We start from the raw sequence: 24,560 nt of genomic DNA, 5'->3' as shown, positions 1-24,560 counted from the left end.
CTCTCTGTCTCCCTGTCTCTCTGTCTCTCTGTCTCTCTGTCTCTCTCTCTCTGTCTCTCTGTCTCTCTGTCTCTCTCTCTCTCTGTCTCTCTGTCTCTCTGTCTCTCTGTCTCTCTGTCTCTCTCTCTGTCTCTCTGTCTCTCTGTCTCTCTCTGTCTCTGTCTCTGTCTCTGTCTCTGTCTCTGTCTCTCTGTCTCTGTCTCTCATGCTTTCTTTGGCTTTATTTCTCTATTTGTACCTTTCTCTCTGTCTGAATCTCTCTGCCTGTCACTGTTCATCTGTCCGTCTCTCTCTGACTGTCTTTGTCTCTGTGTCTCTGTGTCTCTGTGTGTCTGCCTGTCTCGCTCCTCTCTCTCTCTGCCTCTCTCTCTCTTTCTCTCTCACTCTCTCATTCTTTATGTCTGTCTCTCTCATCTCTCTCTCACTCACCCCCCCCCCCCCCCCCCCCCCCCCCCCTGCACCCCCCCCCCCCCCCCCCCCCCCCCCCCCCCAGCACTTTTATCTGTCTCTGACTATCTTTTGTGCAATGTGTTGATATTCTCCATTGTTTGAGAATTGTGACAATTTAATCCGCCTCATTGGCCTAATTCTTCTCCAGACCAAGAACCAAGTGCCGGCAGAAACACAGAACTGGGTCACATTTTCAGGATACGTGAGCTATTTTTGGACTTTCCTTTCTTCCGGGTTTTGTGCTTTAACAAAGGATTTGCAGTTTCCCGGAATGTTTACATTTACTGGAATATCTCGTGCTCACTCCCTTGGTACAATGAGAGAAAATGCCACATAGAAGAGGAAAGGTTTTGAAAGAGCCAGCAGCATTGGGCTGAATGGCCATCTCCTTGGGCTGAACGGCTTTTTTCCTTGCGAAATGACTCTCTGTCTATGGTCTGCTTGAAGGTTCGTTGAAAAAACTAAACATCCCCACTGATTCATGGCTATCGCCGAGCATTGTAATGGGGAAGGTGGATTGGGAATGGGATGGAGAGCTTCAAGTGCAGATGTCAGTGGTAGGCAAGAGGCCGAGAGGAAGTCATAGAAGATCGACATCTCTCAAGCTATCCACCCAGCCATCTCACCGACCACCCCTGCCCCACCTGCAGAAGAGCTTACAGTCCCAACGCTGGTCTCACCCAGTCCCCTCAGTGGAAGTGGTGGAGGCAGGTTCGATTTTATCATTTTAAATTAAATTGGATAGGTATATGGATGGGAAAGGAATGGAGGGTTATGGTCTGAGTGCAGGTAGATGGGACTAGGTGGGACTTGTAGGGCCGAGATGGCCTGTTTCCGTGCTGTAATTGTTATATGGTTATATATAGTTAAATTATCACGTATTTCTTCCCATCTCCCTCTCTGCTCCTGATCTTTTAAACCTGATCTACCACCAGTGAAGAGAAAGACAGTAGGTGCATGAAAACGCCAGTGGATTCTGGTTCTCTACCTGGCTGCCCAGTACCTTGACCTGGAATAATATCACTGTTAAACAGTCATTGCTGGGCTGAAACCTTGGAAACCCCCCCCACTGTTCACCAGCTTGGTGACAACGCTGGTAGAGGCTGTCTCACAGCACCTGAAAACTGGGTTCAATCCTGACCTGGGGTGCTGCTGTCTGTGCGGAGTTTTCACGTTCACACTGTGACTGCATGGGATTCCTCAGGCAGGGTGCTCCGGTTTTCGCTCACATGCCGAAGGTTAATTAACGTCTGTAAAATGACCCCGAAGTATGTCAGGAATGGATGGGACAGTGAGTAACACAGTATGAGTGTGAATAGGTGATTCATTGTCAGCATGGACTCATTCAGCTGAAAGGCTTTTTTCAAAACTCTATCTGTAAACTAAACTAAGATCTCTTGCAATCATCTCCAGAAGGACTGCAGCAGTTTAAAATGCATGTCATTGCCGCATTCCCCGGGGCAATGAGTGGATGTGCAGCAAATGATGGCCTTTCCAATTGCCCGGTATACTGTGGCCATCCCCTGTTCAAGGAAGACTGCAAGTATGCACTGCGGAACGTAATGTTCCAAACAGAAGCTGGTCAAACAGAATTTATTTCATTACTTAAACATTTTGACAGTTAATGGATGAGTTTACAACAATGACATTTAAACAGCTAATTGTTCTGAAGGTCTACTGAATGAATTACTGGGCGAGTCCAAGCGATGGTAGATGGCTCGGGGGATAAGGATCAAAGCTGTTTCATAGAATCTCGCTGCTGTGTTCCAAATCTCTATTCACACAGAATGTCAGGGTTGTCTTTGCTGTAGATCCTGTATCTGCAAAGTCTCTTGTCGAAGATTGCTTCGCAGTTGTTTGGGATGTCAGGAGTTTGGACATATCTACCAGGAGAGGAAAAGAGGCACTTGTGTTAGTGATCCCATTCGCAAATACATTCCACCTACTTGCACAGTAAACTGGGAAAAAAATCTGAGTGATCGATGATCTCGGAAAGGCCTTCCTGGCAAACAAGCCACATGATATGTTTTTTCAGAAGGAACTGCAGATGCTGGAAAATCGAAGGTACACAAAAATGCTGGAGAAACTCAGTGGGACAGGCAGCATCTATGGAGAGAAGGAATGGGTGATGTTTTGGGTCGAGATCCTTCTTCAGACTGATGGGGGGTGGTGGGGAGAAGAAAGGAAAAAGGAGGAGGAGGAGCCCGAGGGCTGAGGGATGGGAGGAGACAGCCCGAGGGCTGAGGAAAGGGAGGAGACAGCAAGGGCTAACAAAATTGGGAGAATTCAATGTTCATGCCCGCAGGATGCAGACTCCCCAAGCGGAATATGAGCTGCTGTTCCTCCAATTTCCGGTGTACATGATATACTTGCCATCAATGGTTGGGGTAATCAGGAAGTTATGGTGCAGTTCGATCAGATTTTGGTTAGGCTGCATTTGGAGCATTGCCTTGATTTCTGGTCGCCCCATTATAGGAAGGATGTGGGGGCTTTGGAAAAAGTGCCAAGGAGATTTACTCGACCGATGTCTTGATTAGAGGGTATTAGCTCCAGGGAGAGGTTGAACAGACTTGAATAGTTTTTTCTGGGGATAACCAGGGATGGAGAATAAATGGTCCCATGCGGAGAATGATGACACCATGAACAAGTGTGAGGGTCATATTGGATTGGGTGTCAAGACTTTGCCTACAACTGGAACACATTGACCCAGCTGGCACAGCGGAGGTGGCAGAAGATGCCTCTGGACTCCTGACAGGTTATCCATCTGCACGTGCTTTGCAACCAGTGAACCATGTGTGAACACTTTCACTGTAGGTAAGGCAGCAGCTAAGTTGTGCACCATAATATCAAGCGACGCACTGGTGTGTTAGTTGTATAACGTGTAACTAAGTCATGCAATTACAGATGTAATGTCATCATCAGGTGTACATATGACATGGTGCCACAGTGCAGCTATTGGAGCCACTGCCTCACAGCTCCAGTGATAACGGCTCGATAGTGATCTCCAGTGCTGTCTGTGCAGAGTTTGCACGCTCTCCCAGTGAGCGAGTGTGTTTCCTCCAAGTGCCACACTATCCTCCCACATCCCAAAGATCTGCAGTTTGGTTGATTAATTATCCACTGTAATTTGCCCCAAGTGAGATTGAATCCAAGGACAGGGAGGGAGAGTTAAAAAGAGATTGGTGTAGGATTAGTGTAAATGGGTGCTTGCATTGATTCTGTGGGCCGAAGGGCCGTCTCAGTGTGGCATGACTCGACAAATGCCTCGTGTTGGTGTGTCTTGCTGTTTCAGATTTCCTTTGACAGACAAATCTAGATTAGAAACTCCTATTTCCTACGGGTGTTATTGTGTTTTGAATGTACCGGCATTGTTCAAAGTTTAGCCCAAAACATAATGTGTAATCTTTCAATGGTTGAGGCTCCAATCCTGGCCAATATCTTGTGAGAGGAGTGACAGAAGATCTAACTGCTGCAGCACTTTTGGCGTCCTTATGGGTCGAAGATAGGTAAGGAACTTACTAAAAGCCCTGTCCCACGGTACGAGTTCATTCCAAGAGTTCTCCCGAGTTTGCCCTGATTCGAACTCGGAGATTTATGGTAATGGCCACTAGTCGGTACTCAGGGCTCTCGTGGACATTTTTCATCGTGATGAAAAATCTTCACGAGTCTTCCTGAGTACCTGCCGTTAGCGCTAAGAGACGTCCCCGAGCTCCGACGTACCCGCTACGTTCATTCTCCGTGCTTACCACGAGTTTGATTTTTTTTTAAACTCGGGAGAGCTCTTGGAATGAACTCGTACCGTGGGACAGGGCTTTTACTTATCCCAAGACTTGATACGTCTTGGGGGAAGCCATTTAAGACCGAGGTGAGAAAAAACTTTTTCACCCAGAGAGTTGTGAATTTGTGGAATTCCCTGCCACAGAGGGCAGTGGAGGCCATTGGATGGATTTAAGAGAGAGTTAAATAGAGCTCTAGGGGCTAGTGGAATCAAGGGATAAGGGGAGAAGGCAGGCATGGGACAATGAGCCATGATCACAATGAATGGCGGTGCTTGCTCGAAGGGCCGAATGGCCTCCTCCTGCACCTATTTTCTATGTTTCTATGTATCATGTTTAAGAAAGAACTGCAGATGCTGTAAAAATCGAAGGTAGACAAAAAATACTGGAGAAACTCAGCGGGTGAGGCAGCATCTATAGAGAGAAGGAATTGGTGATGTTTCAGGTCGAGACCTTTCTTCAGACTGATTTTTCTTAGAGTTTCTCCAGCATTTGTTGTCTACCTTTGATACTTATCATGTGTGGCGAGATTAAAAATACTCAACAGTGGGCGAGATTAAAAATGCCACCTTGACTGAGAATCTCATTCAGACGGGAAAGGAGATGGAAGTTGCAAGTTGTCAGAAGCGGACCAGGAAGGTGCATTCTGGCGCTGTGGATACACAAGCCTGCCACTTACTCTGTACAGCAGATAGCAGTGACTTTGCCACAGTAACAGGAGTAGCAATCATCTCCCTTCCACATCGAGCCAACGCTGTGCGGAATCCCGTTTTCCAAACACTCTGCAAAGAAAAAAATCTCAGTGTTAAGGCGGCAGACATTAGACAATAGGTGCAGGAGTAGGCCATTCGGCCCTTCGAGCCAGCACCGCCATTCAATGTGATCATGGCTGAGGTACCAGGCAGAGGGCAGAGCCCATCCCTGTGTGGAACTCATTGCCACAGAAAGCTGTGGTGGCCAAGTCAATGAATATTTTGAAGGCAGAGACAGAGAGATTCTTGATTAGTACTGGTGCCAGAGGGTTATGGGGAAAAGGCAGGACAATGGGGGAGTAGATCAGCCGCGATCGAATGGCGGAGTAGACTAGAGTTCAGAAGGTTGAGGGGGGGACCTCATTGAAACTTACTGAATAATGAAAGGCACAGATAGAGTGGATGTTTCCACTGGTGGGAGAGTCTAGGACCAGAGGTCATAGCCTCAGAATCAAAGGGTGCTCTTTGAGAGAGGAGGTGATGAGGAACGTCTTTAGTCAAAGGGTAGTTAATCTGTGGAACTCATTGCCACAGAGGGCAGTGGAAGCCAAGTCAGTGGATATCTTTAAGGCAGAGATAGGCAAATTATTGATTAGAACGGGTGTCATGGGGAGAAGGAAGGAAAATGGGATTAGGAGGCAAAGATTAGCCATGATTGAATGGCGGAGTAGACTTGATGGGCCGAATGGTCTAATTCTACTCCTATAACTTGTGAACTTGTAACTTGATGGGCCGAATGGTCTAATTCTGCTTCTATCACTTATGAACATCACAGAACCGGGAGGTTGATGGGGAGTGATTCATGGAGATACAGCACGGAAGTAGGCCATTCGGCCCACAGTCTACATGTCAACCCTCAGGCACACCTTTACACCAACCTGAAGGTAATCTCTCCACATTCCCATCAACTCCTATCCCCCCGGTCCTCTACACATGTCACCTGGAAGTGAGAGACACCTGAACATCCAGAGGAAAACCTCTTGGTCACAGGGTGAACGTGCAAACTCCACATAGATAGCACTATAGGCCAGGATTGAACTCGGATCACTGGAACTCTGATCAAGGTTAGGCGGTTACAGGCCAAGGAATTTGAAGTTATTGAAGGGTGTGAGGGTTCCCTGGATGTAAGTGGGAAGGGACTGGACAAAGGGGGAACAAGACCGAACCAAGGCATTAGGGGACAGGAACTGCAGATGCACGATAACACCGAAGATAGATAACATGCCGTAGTAACTCAGCGGTTCAGACAGCATCACTGGAGAAAAGGAATAGGTGATGTTTCGGGCCAGAGAAGGTAAGCTATTCCTTTTCTTCAGAGATGCTGCCTGTCCCGCTGAGTTACTCCAGCATTTTGTGTCTATTTGGTCTAAACCCGCAGTTGCAGTTCCTTCCTACATTTTTTTCCTGCTTTCTGATTTTAAAAGCTCATTCCTCACTTTTTATCGATACATGGAGTAGTGAGATGCTCCCCATGGCCTCCTCTCCCCTCCCCTCCTCCCACTGTACCCCCAGAGACGTTGGCCAACAAAGGCAACCTCCACTCGACCTCCTCCTCCACTGCTGAGGTGCTGCTGCACTCTGGTGCCCAGGGTGGGTACTGCAAGCGCTGCAGCCTGGACACTGAAGCACCCTGCCTGTAATCTATCGAAAATAAAGACACAAAGTGCTGGAGGAACTCAGGCAGCATCAGTGGAGGGAATGGATTGGCCATGTCGCCTATCCAGCAAGAAAGAAAAACAGAATGCAAGAAAGAAAGGAAGGTGAAAGGGATAGAGGGAAAAACATAGGTTGGAGAGTGAGCATGAAAAATTTGCTCTCTCTCCCCCCTCTCTCCCTCAGTCTCTCTCTCTCCCTCTCTCCCTGTATCTCTCTATGTCTCTCTCTCTCTCCCTCTCTCTGTCCCTCTCCCTCTCTCTCTCTCTCTCTCTCTCTCTCCCCCTCTCTCCCTCTTTCTTCATTTTCTCGTTCCCACACTCCTTGCTTTCTCTATTCCTCTCTTTCTCTCTTTATTTTTCTTGTTCTTCCACTCATTCCTTCTTTTGTCTTTTATTTCTCTTCATCTCCCTTCTGCCCTCTGTGTCATTCTCTCCGTTCCACATTTTTATTTCTCTCTCTGTTTGTTTCACTCTCCCTCCATTCTGTCCTTGTTTCTCCTCTTCTCTCTCTTCCTTTAATGTTTTTGCTCTTTATCTCCCAGTCTCTTTCCATCCGCCCCTCTGAGGGGGATTAGGTATGTTGGTTAGTGCCTTACCACTCTCAGTCTTCATCACAAACTTGCAGTCGCTGTAGCACAAGTCGAATGCCATCAGCAGCAGTGTGACACACACAAGGACTGTCTGCAAGAACACATATAAGCATTAAAGCATTACGAAATTAGAAAGCAAGTGAATAGGAAGGAACTGCAGATGCTGGTTTAAACCAAAGATAGACACAAAAATCTGGAGTAACTCAGCAGGAGAGGCACCATCTCGGGACAGGCTTCTCTCTGCCTGTCCCGCTGAGTTGCTCCAGCTTTTTGTGTCTATCATTCTCATAAACAACTGTTTTTGTCACTAACTTCTCCGGATCAGCAACTACTCACATCCAAAGCGGAGAAAGGCCATTTGGCCCCTCGTGCCCATGCTAGATCTCTGAGATGGCTCCCCAGCTTCCTTGGTCTTTGCCCTGAAGTCCCACACATCTTAGAATGCACAAGCAAAGGTAAACTCAAGTAGCGGCCATTCGGACCCTCTAGTCTGTTCTACCACTCATAGCTGACTTTCATTTTAACTCCTTCGACCTGCATCTTAAGTCATTCCATCGGACATGGGTTGAACGTGAGAGGGGAAGGATTTAATAGGAACCTGCAGGGAAACATTTTCACACAAAGGGTGGTGGGTGTATGGAACGAAGGAGGTAGATGAGGCAGGGGCTATCGCAACATTTAAAAGATATTTATACAGGTACGTGGATAGGAAAAAAGTTTAGTAGGATATGGGGCAAAAGCAGGCAGGGAGGACTAGCGCAGATGGGGCATGTTGGTTAGCACGGGCAAGTTGGGCCGAAAGGCCTGTCTGTTTCCCTGCTGTATGACTATGACTCTATATCATGAATAGGCTGGTTTGGTGATGATCTAATGCTCCCATATTAATCAACTGATCTGGGGCCATGTGTTATAAATATTACCTTCAAACTCATCTTCAATACTTTAAGACTGGTGGTTCACTGCTGACTGGTATGGATATTGCCCCATTAATTGTTGTATCATTAGTGTAGTTACTCTTCTAATATAACAAATGCAGCACTATTTGTGTACTGCTCTAGATGTCGCTGCTCTAGATGTCAGCTGATCTACATCGGTGAGACCAAGCGTAGGCTTGGCGATCGTTTCGCTGAACACCTCCACTCGGTCCGCATTAACCAACCTGATCTCCCTGTGGCTCATCACTTCAACTCCCCCTCCCGTTCCGAATCCGACCTTTCTGTCCTGGGCCTCCTCCATGGCCAGAGTGAGTCCCACCGGAAATTGGAAGAGCAGCACCTCATATTCCGCTTGGGCAGTCTGCACCCTAGCGGCATGAACATTGACCTCTAATTTCCAGTAGCCCTTGCTGTCTCCTCCCCTTCTCAGCTCTCCCGCAGCCCTCGGGCTCCTCCTCTTCCTTTCTCCTTTCTTCTCCCTGCCCCCCCCCACCCTACATCCGTCTGAAGAAGGGTCTCAGCCCGAAACGTTGCCTATTTCCTTCGCTCCATAGATGCTGCCTCACCCGCTGAGTTTCTCCAGTACTTTTGTCCACCTTCGATTGTCCCATTGACCTGGCCTCTCGCTCTACTGAACTGGGCCACTCAGCCAGCCATGTCAACCCATCAATGTGCACACACCAAGAAGTAGCCGGGAACATAGACTGACCTGAGCCATAATGGCTGCTCTGGAGTCTTCAGTCGGGTCGTTGCCGGCTGTGCGGATCTTGGTGCTGGAGAGGACTCTGGGCCAGTCCGTATGGATGACAAGGAGCCCTTGTTATGCTCCGTCAGCCCAATACAGCCACGCAGAAATCCCACCGGATCAGAACCTGGAACTACCTGGTTACCACATGCATCCGGTGGAAGCTCCTTGTACCTTGCATGGAAAATGACTGAGATACGAGGCGGATGATGCTGTCTGTCGACCCCTCTCCAGCCACTTGTAAAGAAAGAGTTGCATTTATATCATCCTCGACACATTCCGAGGCATTAAGCAGCCAATGAAGTGCTTGTGAAGAGCGACCACTGTTATAATGTAGACAACTTCTGTACTGATGGACACAGTGTACAACCACACACAGTAGAATTAACAACTCTGCAATGTTCAAGGATACCATGTGGAAATCTCCCGAGAACCATTGGTTGTGGAATCTAACATAACCGGTTGAGAAAGCAACAGGGTTTCGAATTAGCGTCCTATTGAGAAGTATTTATAGGCAGCATTGAAGGATTAGCCTTGATTTTGGGGCAAACAGAGTTGAATTTCATCAGTGTTGCTTAGGTTAAATTAACAAAATAACATTGGCTGCCCACTGCACTGCTCCTCCTGAAATCTGATCACAACCAAGAACATATTTCCATTCACAAGTCTCTGGTGTAGGACTTGGCCACTTAGGTCTTCTAATTCTTCAGCGCAATGGTCTGGGCTGAGTTGTCACAGCACCACTGACATGTCTCAGTGGGAAAGTGGGATGAATGGGCGGGTAAGGTGGGAAAGTAAGGATTGTGGCGAGGGGGGGGGGGGGGGGGGAAGGGGGAGGAGGGAAGAGAGATGGAGAGAGAGACGAAGGGGGAGGGAGGGAGAGGGAGAGAGGGAGGGTGAGGGAGAGGGGGAGAGGGAGATGAGAGGGAGGGGGGAGGGAGAGGGGGGGGGGGGAGGAGAGGGAGAGGGAGGGGAGGGGGAGAGGGAGAGGGAGAGGGAGAGGGAGAGGGGGAGGGAGAGGGGAGAGGGAGAGAGAGAGAGAGAGAGGGAGGGAGAGATGGAGAGAGGGAGAGGGAGAGGGAGAGGGAGGGAGAGGGAGGGGGAGAGAGACGGGAGAGAGAATTAGGTGTGTGTGAGAGGGAGGGAGAGGGAGAGGGAGAACCACGGACTTGGAACTGGTCATTTGTTTTGGTAGATGTTTTGGTCCGCTTCCAGGTGCAATCACCGTCTCTATAACTTTCACAGGGGCGATGCAGTATGTGAGTGTAGACTGAACTCCCCTCTACCCTCTCCCCCCCCCCACTTCCAGATGCCCCATCCCTCCTTCTTCACTCCCCCCCTACTCTCTACCCTTCTCCCCTCCCCTCTCCCCCCCTTCTTCCCTTCCTCCCTATTCCTCCCTTCTTCCCACTCCACTCTTCTCCCCCTTCTCCACTCACCCCCTCCCCTCACATCCCCTTCTCCCCCTCTCCCTCCCTTCCCCCCTTCTCCATACCCTTCCCACCCCCCCGGGATGGACTGGCCTTCCAGTCCACCCAGTCTAACAGTTTCTCCACCCCACCGTCCATGGTGAAGTTAAGAGAGCTTTGAGTCTTGACAAGAGTTAATCTTCAAAGGAATTGAAAATTCCACAGTGAAGTGTTGGCCTGCAATTAAAGCTCATTTCAAACTTCTAATTGAGTTTTGCTCGAGAAGATGGGAGGAATTTGTCAATATGACAAGAACCTACAGAGCATTTGGTAGCTCCTGAGGCTTCTGAGCTTGAACATTCTCCAGGCTACGAATTAGCGTTAATCCGAGGTGGTGACTCTGGGACAAGTATGTGTTTGATGAAATCTCCAAATTAATAACAAAGTGGTTATGTGTTTAAGTCATAAAGTTGTGATGCACTGAAATAGGGCTTTCAGCCCACTGAATCCAAGCTGACTACCAAGCACACATTTGCACTAACCCAACATCAATCCAATACTATCCTCCCCAAGTTCCTTCATCTTCCCCAGCAATCTACCACTCGCGTGCCCATAAGGGCCAATTTCCACTGTTCAAGTAACTTAATAATCTTGGGATATCTTTGGAATGTGGGAGAAAAATAGAGAAAAATCCATGCAATCACAAAAATCCCAGGGAGATCGTGCCAACTCCATTCAGACAGCACCCGAGGTCAGGGTTGAAGCTGGGTCTCTGGAGCTGTAAGGTGGCGGCTCTACCAGTTGGGCCATTGTGTTGCCCACTCCAACTCCCAGTGCCTTAAGCACGACATCTAAGCTGGTGGTCCTGTGCAGGACACTAGACTGCCGCAGGAGCTGTTTCCGATGCAACGTTAGACCGAGGTCCAATTGCTTTTAATGTAACAACAACCTCAGAGTTTTTTTGTTCATGCACTACCATAGAGGGAGTACAGAGAAAGTTCACCAGACTGATTCCTGGGATGGCAGGACTTTCATATGAAGAAAGACTGGATAGACTCGGCTTGTACTCGCTAGAATTTAGAAGATTGAGGGGGGATCTTATAGAAACTTACAACATTCTTAAGGGGTTTGGACAAGCTAGATGCAGGAAGATTATTCCCGATGTTGGGGAAGTCCAGAACAAGGGGTCACAGTTCAAGGATAAGAGGGAAGTCTTTTTGGACCAAGATGAGAAAATCATTTTTTACACAGAGAGTGGTGAATCTGTGGAATTCTCTGCCACAGAAGGTAGTTGAGGCCAGTTCATTAGCTGGATTTAAGAGGGAGTTAGATGTGGCCCTTGTGGCTAAAGGGATCAGGGGGTATGGAGAGGGGTATCTATGTTTCTATGTTTATGTTTCTATGTTACCTGATGTACCCACGTCTGAACCACCTGAGTTGGAAGCTTCAGTGGGCCATTTTTCACCAGAAGCATGGGGTTTGCAAGCTCTCCCTGTGACTACATGGGATTTCCTCTGCATGCTCCGGTTTGCTCCCACATTCCAAAGACATGCGGGTTTGTAGGTTAATTGGCCTCAGTATATTTATCCTAGTGTGCAGAGTGGATAAGAATGTGGTGTAACATAGAACTAGTGTGAATGGGTAATCGATGGTCGATGTGCGTTCAGTGGACTGAAGGGCCTGTTTCGACGCAGTTTCTCTAAGCAGGAAAGACGGTGGATGGAAATGATCTTTATATTTTATTTCATTGTCCTATCTATAAGAATTGCATTGTCCTATCTGGGACACATGACAATAAAACCCTCTTGACTCTTGTCTGTTTTATACCAGCTATAGAGCTTCTCAGAGCTCTGGTCAGGAGATAGTTTGTAACTTTATAATGCTATCCATAAGACTGTATGTTACAACTGTGTCCTCCCTATAATGACAATAAATATTTGCTGGAACTGGGAACGTCCTTGCAGTTTCACTTTTGTGCTGAACACAGAGTTCCTGGAGCTCTGGGAGACCGGATGATCATCATATTGTCCCTCACCATCCTTTCACCCTTGCACTGTCTCTGTACCAGGTTCTGGGTATTCGACCAAATAGAACATCATCTGAGCATGGACTCCCCGAAGTCCCTCCACGAAATCCTTTCTCCTGCTCACATAACATCATCCATTGCCCCCTCTCCAAGCAGCACCAGTAACATTGCAGCCTTCTTTAAATTCATGCTTAGGGTGTATGCGGCCCTAACACAGCTGACATTTGTTTCCCTTCTCCAAACGGCCCGTGGTGAGGTGAGTCTGAGCATTTTCACCGTTGCAGTGAGGATCTTCTAAGGAGGCATTTGCAAGATGTCGACCTGCTGATGAAGAGGATGGACATTTCCAATCCAGGACATCCCAGATGATGGAGAAACAAGCAACTGCAGATGCTGGTTAATACACAAAAGGCCACAAAGTGCTGCAGTAACCCAGCAGTCAGGCAACATCTCTGGAGAACATGGATAGGTGACATTTCAGGTCAAAACATCACCTACCCATGTTCTCCAGAGATTCTCCCTGACCCGCTGAGTTGCTCCAGCACTTTGCATCCTCGATAATTAAAGGTACTTGAAAATGGTTGTGTTTGAATATGACTGCTATCATTCCAGTGGTTATAGGTTTGAGAATCACAGCTGGCGAAGATTTGATCTGTTGTTTCAACATGTCCATGAAATGTATTGTATTGTATTGTATTGTATTCAAATTTATTGTCATTGTCTCAATTAGAGACAACGAAATGAATTTTCCTTACAGGCAGTATCATAAAAATAAATAAATAATAAATAATAAAACATATTAAAAATAAAATTGAATTGAATTAAATAAAAGAAAAGCACAAACACAGAAAGTCCACGACACAACACAACACAGTGGCACCAAGGTGAGGAAGGCACCATAGTCCAGCCAGCCTCCCCTCCAATCTTCCCAGATGTTCATCCGTGGTCTGGGCCTTCCGAGCACCCGCACGGGGCAGCCCGATGTTCAGGCCCTCACGCCGGGCTGGTGGAACGTGAAATGTGCATAGGAATAGGAAATTCTATTTTACTTTCACAGTTTTAGGGTATATCACTAACAAAGTGTCTATTCCGAATATACTGTAGAGACAAGGAACTGCAGATGACGCCTTTACTAAAGAAGACTCAAATTGTTTGAGTAATTCAATGTGTGAGGCAGCATTTTTGGGGAATATGGATAGGTGATGTTTTGGATCTGAAGAAGATTTCTGACCCAAAACATCATATGCCCATGTTCTCCAAAGATGCAGATTGCCCTATTACCTTCCTGGATTTCTGCAATCCTTCCATTGAAGGTATTCCCACACTACCATTGTGTTGGGAGTTCCAAGATTTAGATCCAGTGACAGTGAAGGAACACCAATATGTTTCTAAGTCAGGATTGTGTACAATTCAGGGAAACATGCTGGATGTTCCAACAAGCCTGTTTCTCTTGTCTTTCTTGGTTGCAGTGGTCACGGGTCTGAGAGGTGTGTGGGCGGCCTAATCAAATAAGGGCCATGCATTTTGTAGATGGTATACGACGCATTCACTTTGCACTGATGGCAGAGGGAGTAAATGTTTAGGCTGGTGGACAGGATGCCTAGTAAAACCGTTTGAGTTTCAGGGTTTCATTCATTCATACATCCATTCATTCATCCATTCATTCATCCATTCATTCATTCATTCATGCATGCATTCATTCATTCATACATTCATGCATTCATTCATTCATTCATTCATTCATTCATTCATTCATTCATTCAATTCATTCATTCATTCATTCATTCATTCAATCATTCATTCATTCATTCATTCATTCATTCATTCATTCATACATTCATTCATTCATTCATTAATTCATTCATTCATTCATTCAATCAATCAATCATTCATTCATTCATTCATTCATTCATTCATTCAATCATGCATTCATTCATTCAATCAATCAATCAATCATTCATTCATTCAATCAATCATTCATACATCATCCATTCATTCATTCAATCAAGGTGGGCATCCCAAGAAAATGGTAAGCAAAAACACAAAGTGCTGGAGGGACTCAGCAGATCAGGCAGTATCAGAGGAGGGAATGGATAGGTAATTTTTCAGGTCAGGATTCTTCTTCAGACTGATAACAGTAAATAAAGGGGAGGGGAGGATGAAAGCTGGTAAAGAGAGGTAGAGATGAGGCAAAGCCTGGCAAGTGATAGGTGGATACAGGTAGAGAGGGGCATGACTGGCAGATGGGTGAAATAAGAGACAACGACTGGACGTGAAAAGGAGGGGTGAAAATAATTGAATGGTAGAGTAGACCTGATGGGCCGAATGGCTTAATTCTACTCCTATAACTTATGAATGTGAGCTTGTAATTTATGAATTGATGAGACAAAAGACTGTCCGATAAGAGGAGAAAAAATTCCCCAAATGCTCTGGTTTCATCCCACATCCCAATCATATGCAGGATGTTAGATTAATTGGTCACTGTAATTTACCCCTGTAGGTGTTGAGTGGTGGAATCTGTGTGGAATAAATGGGAATGTGGGAATGTATCGAACTAGTTGACCAAGGGGTCTATTTCAATGCATTATAACTAAATTAATTGTTGGGCTGATCAGCTAAAATGACTCCACAGAAATAACAGGGCATGGATTTTGATACAAATGGCTCATGAATTCATGAGAGAGTACGTCAGGCTGAACTGTGCGTCATTCATGTTGCAGAATATGCCTTATCTCCAAGTATACAATCTGTCCTTGCTGAACTGATAGATGTTTCCCTTCTCCAAACTGCCCTTGGTGAGGTGAGTCTGAGCATTGCAGTGTTGCAATCTGTGTAACAAAATTGTGTGCCTCGTTCAGGGGGAAAAAATCCCTCAGGAAGTCGTAACGGAAGGGGAGGTGATCTGCCCTCACATCCACAAGAAGCACAACAAGACTTACTGCTGAATGTTATTTACTGAGTTCAAAAAACGCAAAGTGCCGATGTAACCCAATGGGTCAGGCAGCATCCTGGAGAACATTTTAACTATTCGTACTGTTTTATCAGGGACTGGATTGTTTTTATTGTTTTTATTATGTGTGAAATGTTTGAGTTTTACGTGCGATGCTCCGATATTCCCTGGGAAACGTCTTCTCATTCTGCACTGTACAATTGTTGCTTTGATATCGGGAGAGGGTGGCAAAAGATATTTGGCCAGGTACATGAATTGTAAAGATTTAGAGGGTTATGGGGCCAACACAGACAAATGGGATTAGTGTAGAAGCAGTACCTTGGTTGACATGGGTAGGTTAGGACAGAGGGTCAGTTTCTGTGCTGTATGACACTATGACTCCATGACACTTAGAAGATAGAACAGCTCAGGAATGGGCCCTTTGGTCCACAAAGTTTATGTTGAACATGACGCCTAGTTAAACTGATCTCATCTTCCTGTACATGATCCATATCCCTCTATTACCTGCACTTCCATGAACCTATCGAAAAGCCTCTTAAATACCACTATCGTATCTGCCTCCGATACCAATGCTGACAAGTCTCCGTAAATCTCTGTCAAAAAAAGGTCTGGCACATCTTCATTAAACTTTGCTCCGCTCACCTTATTCTATAGTTTCCACCATGAAAAACGGTTCTGACTGCCTCCCCAACCTATACTGCTTGTAACTTTATATACAGTTTGTGTCTTTTTTGTAAACCAGCATTTGTAATTTGTTGTGTCCCGTATTTACTGGCTAATTTGCTTGCCTTTGCACCCTAGAATCTTTGACCCTAGCCCTGGCGCTCCCAGGGTTCCTGGGCAAAATGCTTCCTCATATTGGCCACTCAGATAAATGATGCGGGGAGGAGACTCACGTCATGTTTTTACCACGAGTCGTCCAACCAGTTCTACTGCTCACAACCTTGTCTCCCTCTTGTTAGCACACCTTCCCAAGCCAACAATGGGCCATTCACCATTGTAGGCAGATGCCAAAAAGCACAAGATCAGGTAAGGATTTAAAAGTCATTTGGACAGGTACATGGATCGAGAACGTTGTTAGCTGGATATGAGCCAAAAACAAGCAGGTTCTGGCCATCTATTCTATCCATGCCTCTCATAATTTTACATCCTGATTCCATTTTACACTAAATTTTGCATCGTGCTTGTTCCCCACCGTGTTATGTGTGATCAGGATGTTTGGAAATCTGATCCTGTAAGTCAAGTCACTGACATGAGTTGTGAGGGTTTGGACTCGAGCACTGGTCTGTGTCGGACTCCAGGAGACACACAGCCTGACAACTGGACAAAGGCCAAACTGGACAAACTGGACATTAATTCCGACTCTTTGTTTTCTATCTGATAACTATCTCTCTACACACTGGTGTACCACCCCCAGTCTCATGCGCTCTAACCTAATTCACAATTGAGCAACACAATGGCGCAGCTGTAAAGCTGCTGCCTCACTCCGCCACAGACCCACTATCGATCCTGACTAGGGATGATGTCTGTGCGCTCTCCCTGTGACCGCGTGGGTTTCTCCGGGAGCTCCGGTTTCCTCCCACATTCTGAAGACGTGCAATTTTGTTGATGAACCGGTTTCTATAAATCACCCCTCCTGTGTCGGACATAGAACTAGGGTATTGGTAATCGATAGTCGGCGTGGAATCAATGGCCTGAAGGGCCTGTTTCCATGATATATCTCTAATCTCAAATAAACTAGACTAACCTAAATAAACTTGATGGAAATTTATTTATCCAAAAATCTAAATCTGCCACAAAGAGTGGCTCTCCCCTCAACGTAACACGCGCACATACACAAATACATGATGTAGCACTTTCCAGAATTCCAATAGATATGTCACACAGGATTTGACTATAATAAATTTGCATTGATTCTGCCCAGTTACATTATTTGCTAATTTCCTTGAAATCATATTCTTCATGCTGCAACCCTCACCACTTTCCCAACTGCTGGTGTCAGTTAGTTCTCCGTTCTTACTCAAGTCCTGAACTCACATGTGTTACCATCCAGTCTGCAAGAATCAATGGGTGGATTGCATTTGGGCAGATGAGAATCATATTTTGCCCTGAGAGAGAGATCCTGTCCTTACACTTCCTTGCCAGTATAAAGCTAATATTCCCTGTCCATTCTTTGTAATGATCATCATACAAGGGTGGCACAGTGGTGCAGCTAGTAGAGCTACTGTCTCACTGCACCAGACACCATGACTCAATCCTGACCTCGGGTGCTGCTTTTATGAAATTTACATGTTCTCTCTTTGACCACATAGGTTACCTCTGGATGCTGTGGTTTCTCCCACATCCCAAAGACGTGCAGGTTTATAGATTAATTGGCCTCTGTTAATTGCCCATAATGTATACAGCATGGATCAGAAAGTGGGATAACATGGAACTAGTGTGCTCCATGAGTTGGCGCGGACTCAGTGGGCCAAAGGCTATTTCCTTTCCATATCTTTCAATCAACTAATCCCAAACTACAGATCTGATTATTTGCCTTTCTCATAGGTTTCTTTTCAAATTATTTCTTCCTTTTCCACATCAATTTACTAATATCCTTTGCTAAATTAGAAAACTTTCCCAAGATTCCAGCTTCTGCTCTTCCTGTCAACTTTCTATGTGCTAATATTTAGATGTCTGAAACACTCACTTACATGGCGTACTTTGCATGTTCACCTATTAGGAGACATGTTATCTCTCTCTCTCTCTCTCCTCTCTCTCTCTCTCTCTCTCTCTCTCTCTCTCTCTCTCTCTCTCTCTCTCTCTCTCTCTCTCTCTCTCTCTCTCTCTCTCTCTCTCTCTCTCTCTCTCTCTCTCTCTCTCTCACCACACACTCAACTCTCTCACACCTCTCGCAGACTCACACTCTCTCTCTCCATCTCTCACACTCTCTCCACCACACTCGCACACACACACACACATAACACACACACACACAAAACCATAACACACACAACATGCAACAACGCACACATAAACACACATACACAACGTACACGCACAGATACACACCACGCCACAACACACACACACACACCCACACACACACACACACACCCACACCCACACACACACACACACACACACACACACACACACACACACACACACACACACACACACACACACACACACACACACACACACACACACACACACACACACACACACGCACACACACACGTACACACACAAACACACAAATACGCCACAACACACACACACACACACACACACACACACACACACACACACACACACACACACCTTTGCCGTGGACCACATTCTATTTGCACAAACCCCAATCTATATCTCCTCACACCGTCATCTCTCAATGTCCACCACACTCATTTTCAGAGCTTCCTTCTTCATGCCTTATTCTAATTGAAGCGATGGACAATGCAACAATTGTACAATATGTTTATTGTGATACAGGTATTACATGCAATAGTCAAGACTCCCGTATCCCATTGATGCATGACTCCACATTAGAAGGGAGATGCGTGTGTATTCCACCCTATTTCCAGCCGTCCCCTCATGAACATTCGAGAGAAGGGTTGCCCTTCGCGTGGGTTCGATACTGACACGCTTCATTGTCGAATACGGCCACACAATCTTCAGGGTAGACGAATGTTCTCGGAGACCTGAGGAATACATTATGGATGCAGTAATAAATTGTTCAGAATCTGCTTCCACTGCACTCTGGACCCCGGCCGTTCACTGGGTGGGTTCCCGGGGTCAGTTTTGCCTCTGGTCACCCATTGCCCCCTCTGCACCCACACGCCCCGCCCGCCCTTCTCATTCCCTCGCCTACACTCCAGCCCACCTCTCTCCGTAGCTCCCATGCCTGGCACGGCCAAAAGAGCTGCTGCCGCACAGTTCCAGCGGGGCGGGAGATTGCCACCTACATGTGGTCCGCCCTGTTTCGACGAATGCAATCAACCCGGCGTGCACAATCAAATAAGATCAAATGGAACAAGTTGTCCGACAACTTTAGGCTGTGCACGCCATACGCAAGAAGAGGACAGCCCCAGCGACCCGGTTTCTATCCTGATCTCGGGTATTGTCTTTGCAAATCCTCACCGCCACCGCCCGAAATCCGCTTGGCACCTCTGGTTACAAAGACGTGCAGAACATTGTAAACATCCCTGGTTTTTCAGGGGAGTGGCAGAATCTCGATGGAACCGAGAGGGGGTGTTGTGAGCATTAAGAAGGTTAGAATAGGGTAGGTATTGGGTAGGAAGGAACTGCAGATGCTGGTTATATGGAGGATAGACGCGACGTACTCGTGCAATCCAGCGAGTTTGGCAGCATCTCTGGAGAAAAGGAACAGGCCATGTCCACTGAGTGTAAATGAGTGGTTGATGGGCGGCATGCACTCGCTGGGCTGAAGGGCCTGTGTCAATACTGTGTGACTCTATAGTATGCTTCCATCGTTGATTTACAGACTCCCATCCGATGTGTCCCCCACGTACATCCACCATTGTTGTGTGTGAAAAGGTTACCATTTGGATTCCTGTTAAATCTTTCCCCCTTCACCTGTAACCTATGTCCTCTGGTTCTCGATTCCCCAACTCTGGGCAAGAGACTATGTGCGTCTATCCGATCTATTCCGCTTGTGATTTTATACACTGCCTTGGGCTTGTTCGGAGATGGGGAGAGCCGGTGTTCGGGCCGTTCATTCCAATTAATTCCCAACGCATCGGCAACCCACACGACATGGGCGACACCCACCCCGAGCGCTGCGGTGCCCCTATGCGGGGGATTACTACATACCGTTCACAGCATCTGTAGCTTCCATTTTCACACCAACACACCATGCAGTTGGTTGCGTTCCACGAGTCTCCCACTTTATGCACCGACCCGTCGGTCGTATCAATACAGACCTTGGACTTGCCCGGTTCTGTTAGTGACAAAGACAGCGGGTGGTCAGCGGGTGTCCGGTCGGGGGATGGAGCGACCCGAGGGAGTGGCGGGATAGTGGGGTTGGCTCAATAAAAAACGCACCCTGGAAATGAGCCATTCATACTATGGCAGGGTTCGTCCCTAGCACGCGCTGACCCGGACCAGGCACTTACTTGGCTGTTCTGTGCCGTTTTCGCCCGATTCCGGCAACCGCGCCCGGACCCAACACTTAGAGTGGCGTAGCTCATGGAGCAGGCGCCTCACAGCGGGTTCGATCCTGACCTCGGGTGCTGTCTGTGTGGATATTGTACATTCTCCTCGTAACCTACGTGGGTTTTCATCGAGTGCTCCCGTTTCCTCCCACATTCAAAAGAGGCGCTGCTTTGTCCCTTAAATAGTCTGTAAATTGCCCCGAGAGAGTTGGGAGTTTTAATCGAAAGGGGGATAACTTCGAGGTCAAGACATGGACATTTTAAATGCAGAGATCGACTGATTCTTGATTTTTAGAGGGTGTCAAGGTTTCTGGGAGTAGACAGGAGATTGGGGTTGAGAGGGAAAGATAGACCACCCATGATTGAATGGCGGAGTAGACTTGATGGGCCGATTAGCCGAATTCTGCTCCTAGAATTTATGAATTTATGAACGTGGCACTGGTGTGAACAAGTGATCAATGCTGGCGTGGACTAGGTGGGCTAAAGGGCCTGACTCTACGCTGTGTCTCTAATGGGCGAAATCACACCTTCGCACAGCTCGGAGTCCCATGCGGGAGATTAATCCTCAGAGCTCAGTCTAAACTTGGATACATTTAGCCCCGGGGTAGCTGCGTGTCGTTCTGATGAGATCCTCCAATCCATCCGTGGGCTAAGGTTTAGTGCCTCAGATGAGGATTAGGCGGGGGAGGGGGGGGGGGGGGGGGGGGGGGGGTGCTCAGTCCCTGCTCTCGGCCGAGTCTCAATGTGGAATAGGAGAGGGAGATTCAGATCGATAGATTACCGCTTGTGCTCTGTAGCTGAAAGAAGCAGGCGGATTCCGACAGCTGAGCCGCGAGAAGCAGCAGAGCAATGCCCAGTAGGAGTTTCTACAAAGAGAGGGGGAAGGGAGAGAGAGAGAGAGAGAGTTTAATGAGCAAAGTAACTAATATAAGTAACTAACTGCAACCTGTCACCAACTCCCTGGAAGGTGAACGTGCAGCGACTCAAAGCTTCGCCGATCCGTCTACTGAAGACCAAGCGGCCCGATCCATACGTACCATCCTCTCCCAAACAGCCCGGTTCTCCCCGAAGTGTGAGCGGACAACCTCTGTCCCGGTGACACCGGCTGTGGACTTCTGTTCTCCAGTTCCACTGCCCCGCCGGTAGTTCGAATCTCTTTGGCTACGAAACGGTTCGTCAGAATGAAATACTTTAAGTAACGATCTGGTAATTTGTGGAATGTTCCCAAGGACTTGTATCCCTGAACCCTGGTGGACAAATTAAATAACAAAGATAAAATGAAGTGCTGGTGCAATTCACCATCTGTCATAGAGTCACGGAATACACAATAGGCCCCTCGCCCCAACTCGCCCATGGCGTCTAATATATACCATCTAACGTGTAGGAAGGGACTGCAGATGCTGGCTACACCGGAATACTGGAGGACTACCTGCAGTGTTTTGTGTCTCTGTCCCTTCGTATCTCGGCCAATTTGCCCGCGTTTGGCCCGTATCCCTCTAAAGCTTTCCTATCCTCTAGGTTCAGAGAGATATGGACGTGTAGACGGGGCATGTTGGGCGGCGTGGGCCCAATGGCCTGATTCCACGCCATAAGCCTTTACCACTCAATGACTTGAAGGGGGGGGTGGGAGTCTGTAAATCCACGATGGAAGCAATTGTTGCAGTATCTGTGTCCGCTATCTCCTCTGGGAGCTCGTTCCAAATGCCTACCACCGTCCAAGTGAACACGCTGTCCCGTCGGTTCTTATTAAACCGTGCATCTTTACTTGAACCTACCCCTCCAGGCACTTGACACAGAGGAGAGATTGGCCCATATACCTCCAAACCTCTCCTATCCTTGTACTTGTCCAAGTGTATTTTAAATATCGTTGTGGTACCTGTTTTTCTATCTGCTGCAGTTAATCTAGCACTGTATGTCTATCTCGTATCTGCAGATCCGTCCTGCACAGGTGGGATATCTTGTGTCTGAAGAAGGGTTTCGGCCCGAAACGTTGCCTATTTCATTCGCTCCATAGATGCTGCTGCATCCGCTGAGTTTCTCCAGCACTTTTGTCTACCTTCGATTTTCCAGCATGTGCATGCAGTTCCTTCTTAAACAGGTGGGATATCTTGGACGGTATGGACCAGTTGGGCCGAAGGGCCTGACTCTGTCGACAAGAAAAATCCATTGATTATCAGGTTGTTATTCAGTCTTTCATTCTGACGCAGGCAGGCAGACAGACAGGCAAAGAGAGTTGAACGACCGGCGGGGCAGTGGACCCGGAGAATAAAGTCTACAGCCGTTGTCACAGGGACAGAGATTGTCCGTTCAGACATCGGGGAGAACCGGCCTGTTTGGGAGATGATGGTACGTATGGATCAGACCGCTTGGTCTTGAGTAGACGGATCGGTGAAGCTTTGAGTCGCTGCACATTCACCCTCCAGGGTGACAATGACAGGATGCTGTTAGTTACTTATATTAGTTACTTGACCACGTTGCTCATTAAACTCTCTCTCCCTCTCCCCACTTCCCCTCTCTCTTTGCAGAAACTTCTACTGGGCATCGCAGTGCTGTTCCTCGCAGCTCAGCTGTCGGAATCCGCCTGCTTCGTACAGACACAGAGCACAATAGGTGATTTGAATCTCTCTCTCCTATCCAACAGCGGACTGATCAGGACATCATACTCATGGCGTTACGCTCGTCACCCTTGGCTCCCCGCCTGTTCCTCGGTCGGGTTGGATTCTGAGGGTAGTGGAGGTTGATGCCCCAACCGATCCCCAGCCTAGGGAGCGCAATCGTGGGTGATCTACCTTTCCCTCTCAAACCCATTCTCCTGCCTTCTCCCCTACCGAGTGGCACCCACAGTTCCAGGTAAAGAGTCCAAGGCCCACAGTGAGGTAGGTTAGAAAATCAGGGCTGCAGCAGGCCAAACTGTTCGGTGAACCTTTGTCATTTTTGTCGGCGCTAAACATGGGGACACGTGTGTACTGCCTAGGTGAGGTCTTCTATATGGTTTTACCTGCTTCTATGCAAAACAAAGCTTTTTACGGTAATTGGGTATATGCAGGGGCGGAAAACCCGGGGGGGGGGGCCAGAGGGGACACGTCCCCCCCCCCCCCCCCCGCCCCCCCCAACCCCATGTCTTGAGAGGTGGGCGACATCCCCGCCAGGTTAACCTGCCTGGGCTTGCGGGAAATATGGCCAGCGCGTAGAAGCAGCGCTGGTATCCCGTCAGTCCAGACAGGGCTGTTAGATAACCCGGCGAGACACGCAGTTGAGCTGCATTTAGCGCTGGATTGAGTCTCTGATGCCGCGCACGGGTGTGTGAGTGTGCGCATGAGCGCGCGGCCGCCAAGAAATTGTGGCCCCGTCCCCTCCATGTTTTGATAGCGAGTTCCGTTCCCATATCCCAAAGAGGCACCGGTTTGTCCATGAATTATCCTTTGTCAATTGCCCCGAGTGTGTAGGGCGTTGACGAGAAAGAGGGACAGCTTGCTACAGACGACCTGGAGGCCGCCAATGGATATTTTTAAGGCAGCGATTGACAGATACTTCAATGATACTTTATTCACATAAACCGTATATTGGGACGTGGCAGGGTCAGTCCCGGTTTGTCCTGAGCCTGCCACGTCCCAATTGTACTTGTACTCATTTCCAGGGTGTGTTTGTATTGAATCAACACCACGGTCCCTCGGGTCACTCCACTCCCTGACGCGACACTGACCACCCGCTGTATTTGTCACTAACAGCTCCGGGCGAATCCCAGGAGTCCAACGTCTGTATTGATGAGACCGACGGGTCGGTGCACGAAGTGGGAGAATCGTGGAACGCAACAAACTGCATGGTGTGCTGGTGTAGTATTGGAAGCTACGGATGCTGTGATCGGTATGTAATCCTCCGCGGGTCATCGCATAGGGTCTGATCCTGACGGCTGAACTGCCACTGCAGCGGTCGGGTGGGTGTCGCCGATGCGTTGAGAATCGATGGGTGTAGTGGAGGGAATGACCCGAACACCGGCTCTCCCCATCTCTGAACAAACCCGAGACAGTATAAAATCACAAGAGGAATAGATCGGGTAGACGCACAGTCTCTTGCCCAGTGTTGGGGAATAGTGAACCAGACAACATTGGTTGAGGG

The 24,560-nt window shown here is 47.7% G+C and overlaps 3 protein-coding genes across 3 annotated transcripts in view; 1 reads left to right on the top strand and 2 right to left on the bottom strand.

Moving 5' to 3' along the window:
* Positions 1-2,028: 2,028 nt before the first annotated feature.
* LOC129713259 (beta-microseminoprotein-like) lies at positions 2,029-9,306 on the bottom strand. Its single transcript, XM_055662195.1, has 4 exons — positions 8,868-9,306; positions 7,230-7,314; positions 4,906-5,008; positions 2,029-2,333 (listed from the first exon to the last, which is right to left on the bottom strand). Exons 1-4 carry the CDS (start codon positions 8,874-8,876, stop codon positions 2,225-2,227), a joined length of 306 nt encoding a protein of 101 aa, XP_055518170.1. The 5' UTR covers positions 8,877-9,306; the 3' UTR covers positions 2,029-2,224.
* A 6,889-nt stretch (positions 9,307-16,195) lies between these two features.
* The window catches only part of LOC129713257 (small serum protein 5-like), a 9,709-nt gene continuing 1,344 nt past the window's right edge, over positions 16,196-24,560 (top strand). Inside the window, exons 1-4 of the mRNA XM_055662193.1 lie at positions 16,196-16,317; positions 22,652-22,790; positions 22,970-23,054; positions 24,173-24,308. Of these exons, the coding sequence (XP_055518168.1) occupies positions 22,785-22,790; positions 22,970-23,054; positions 24,173-24,308 (227 nt within the window). The 5' untranslated portion in view covers positions 16,196-16,317; positions 22,652-22,784. The remainder of the gene's footprint in view (positions 16,318-22,651; positions 22,791-22,969; positions 23,055-24,172; positions 24,309-24,560) is intronic.
* Positions 18,735-22,525, bottom strand: LOC129713258 (beta-microseminoprotein-like). Its single transcript, XM_055662194.1, has 5 exons — positions 22,321-22,525; positions 21,482-21,691; positions 21,226-21,310; positions 20,104-20,230; positions 18,735-18,971 (listed from the first exon to the last, which is right to left on the bottom strand). Exons 2-5 carry the CDS (start codon positions 21,482-21,484, stop codon positions 18,863-18,865), a joined length of 324 nt encoding a protein of 107 aa, XP_055518169.1. The 5' UTR covers positions 21,485-21,691; positions 22,321-22,525; the 3' UTR covers positions 18,735-18,862.

This window comes from Leucoraja erinacea, chromosome 35 (assembly GCF_028641065.1).
Source record: "Leucoraja erinacea ecotype New England chromosome 35, Leri_hhj_1, whole genome shotgun sequence".
NCBI classification, from domain to species: Eukaryota; Metazoa; Chordata; class Chondrichthyes; order Rajiformes; family Rajidae; genus Leucoraja; species Leucoraja erinaceus.
This window is presented reverse-complemented; position numbering and strand designations above follow the sequence as displayed.

Excerpts from the sequence above, each read along its gene's own strand:
- LOC129713259 (XM_055662195.1), bottom strand. Across the intron at positions 5,009-7,229 it reads TGTGATGAAGACTGAGAGTG|AGTGTTTGGAAAACGGGATT; the intron begins GTAAGGCACTAA and ends TTTTCTTTGCAG. Across the intron at positions 2,334-4,905 it reads ACTGCTATCTGCTGTACAGA|ATATGTCCAAACTCCTGACA; the intron begins GTAAGTGGCAGG and ends CTCTCCTGGTAG.
- LOC129713258 (XM_055662194.1), bottom strand. Across the intron at positions 20,231-21,225 it reads TCAGCTACAGAGCACAAGCG|AACCGGGCAAGTCCAAGGTC; the intron begins GTAATCTATCGA and ends TGTCACTAACAG. Across the intron at positions 18,972-20,103 it reads AGCTACAGATGCTGTGAACG|GTCTCCGAGAACATTCGTCT; the intron begins GTATGTAGTAAT and ends TGTATTCCTCAG.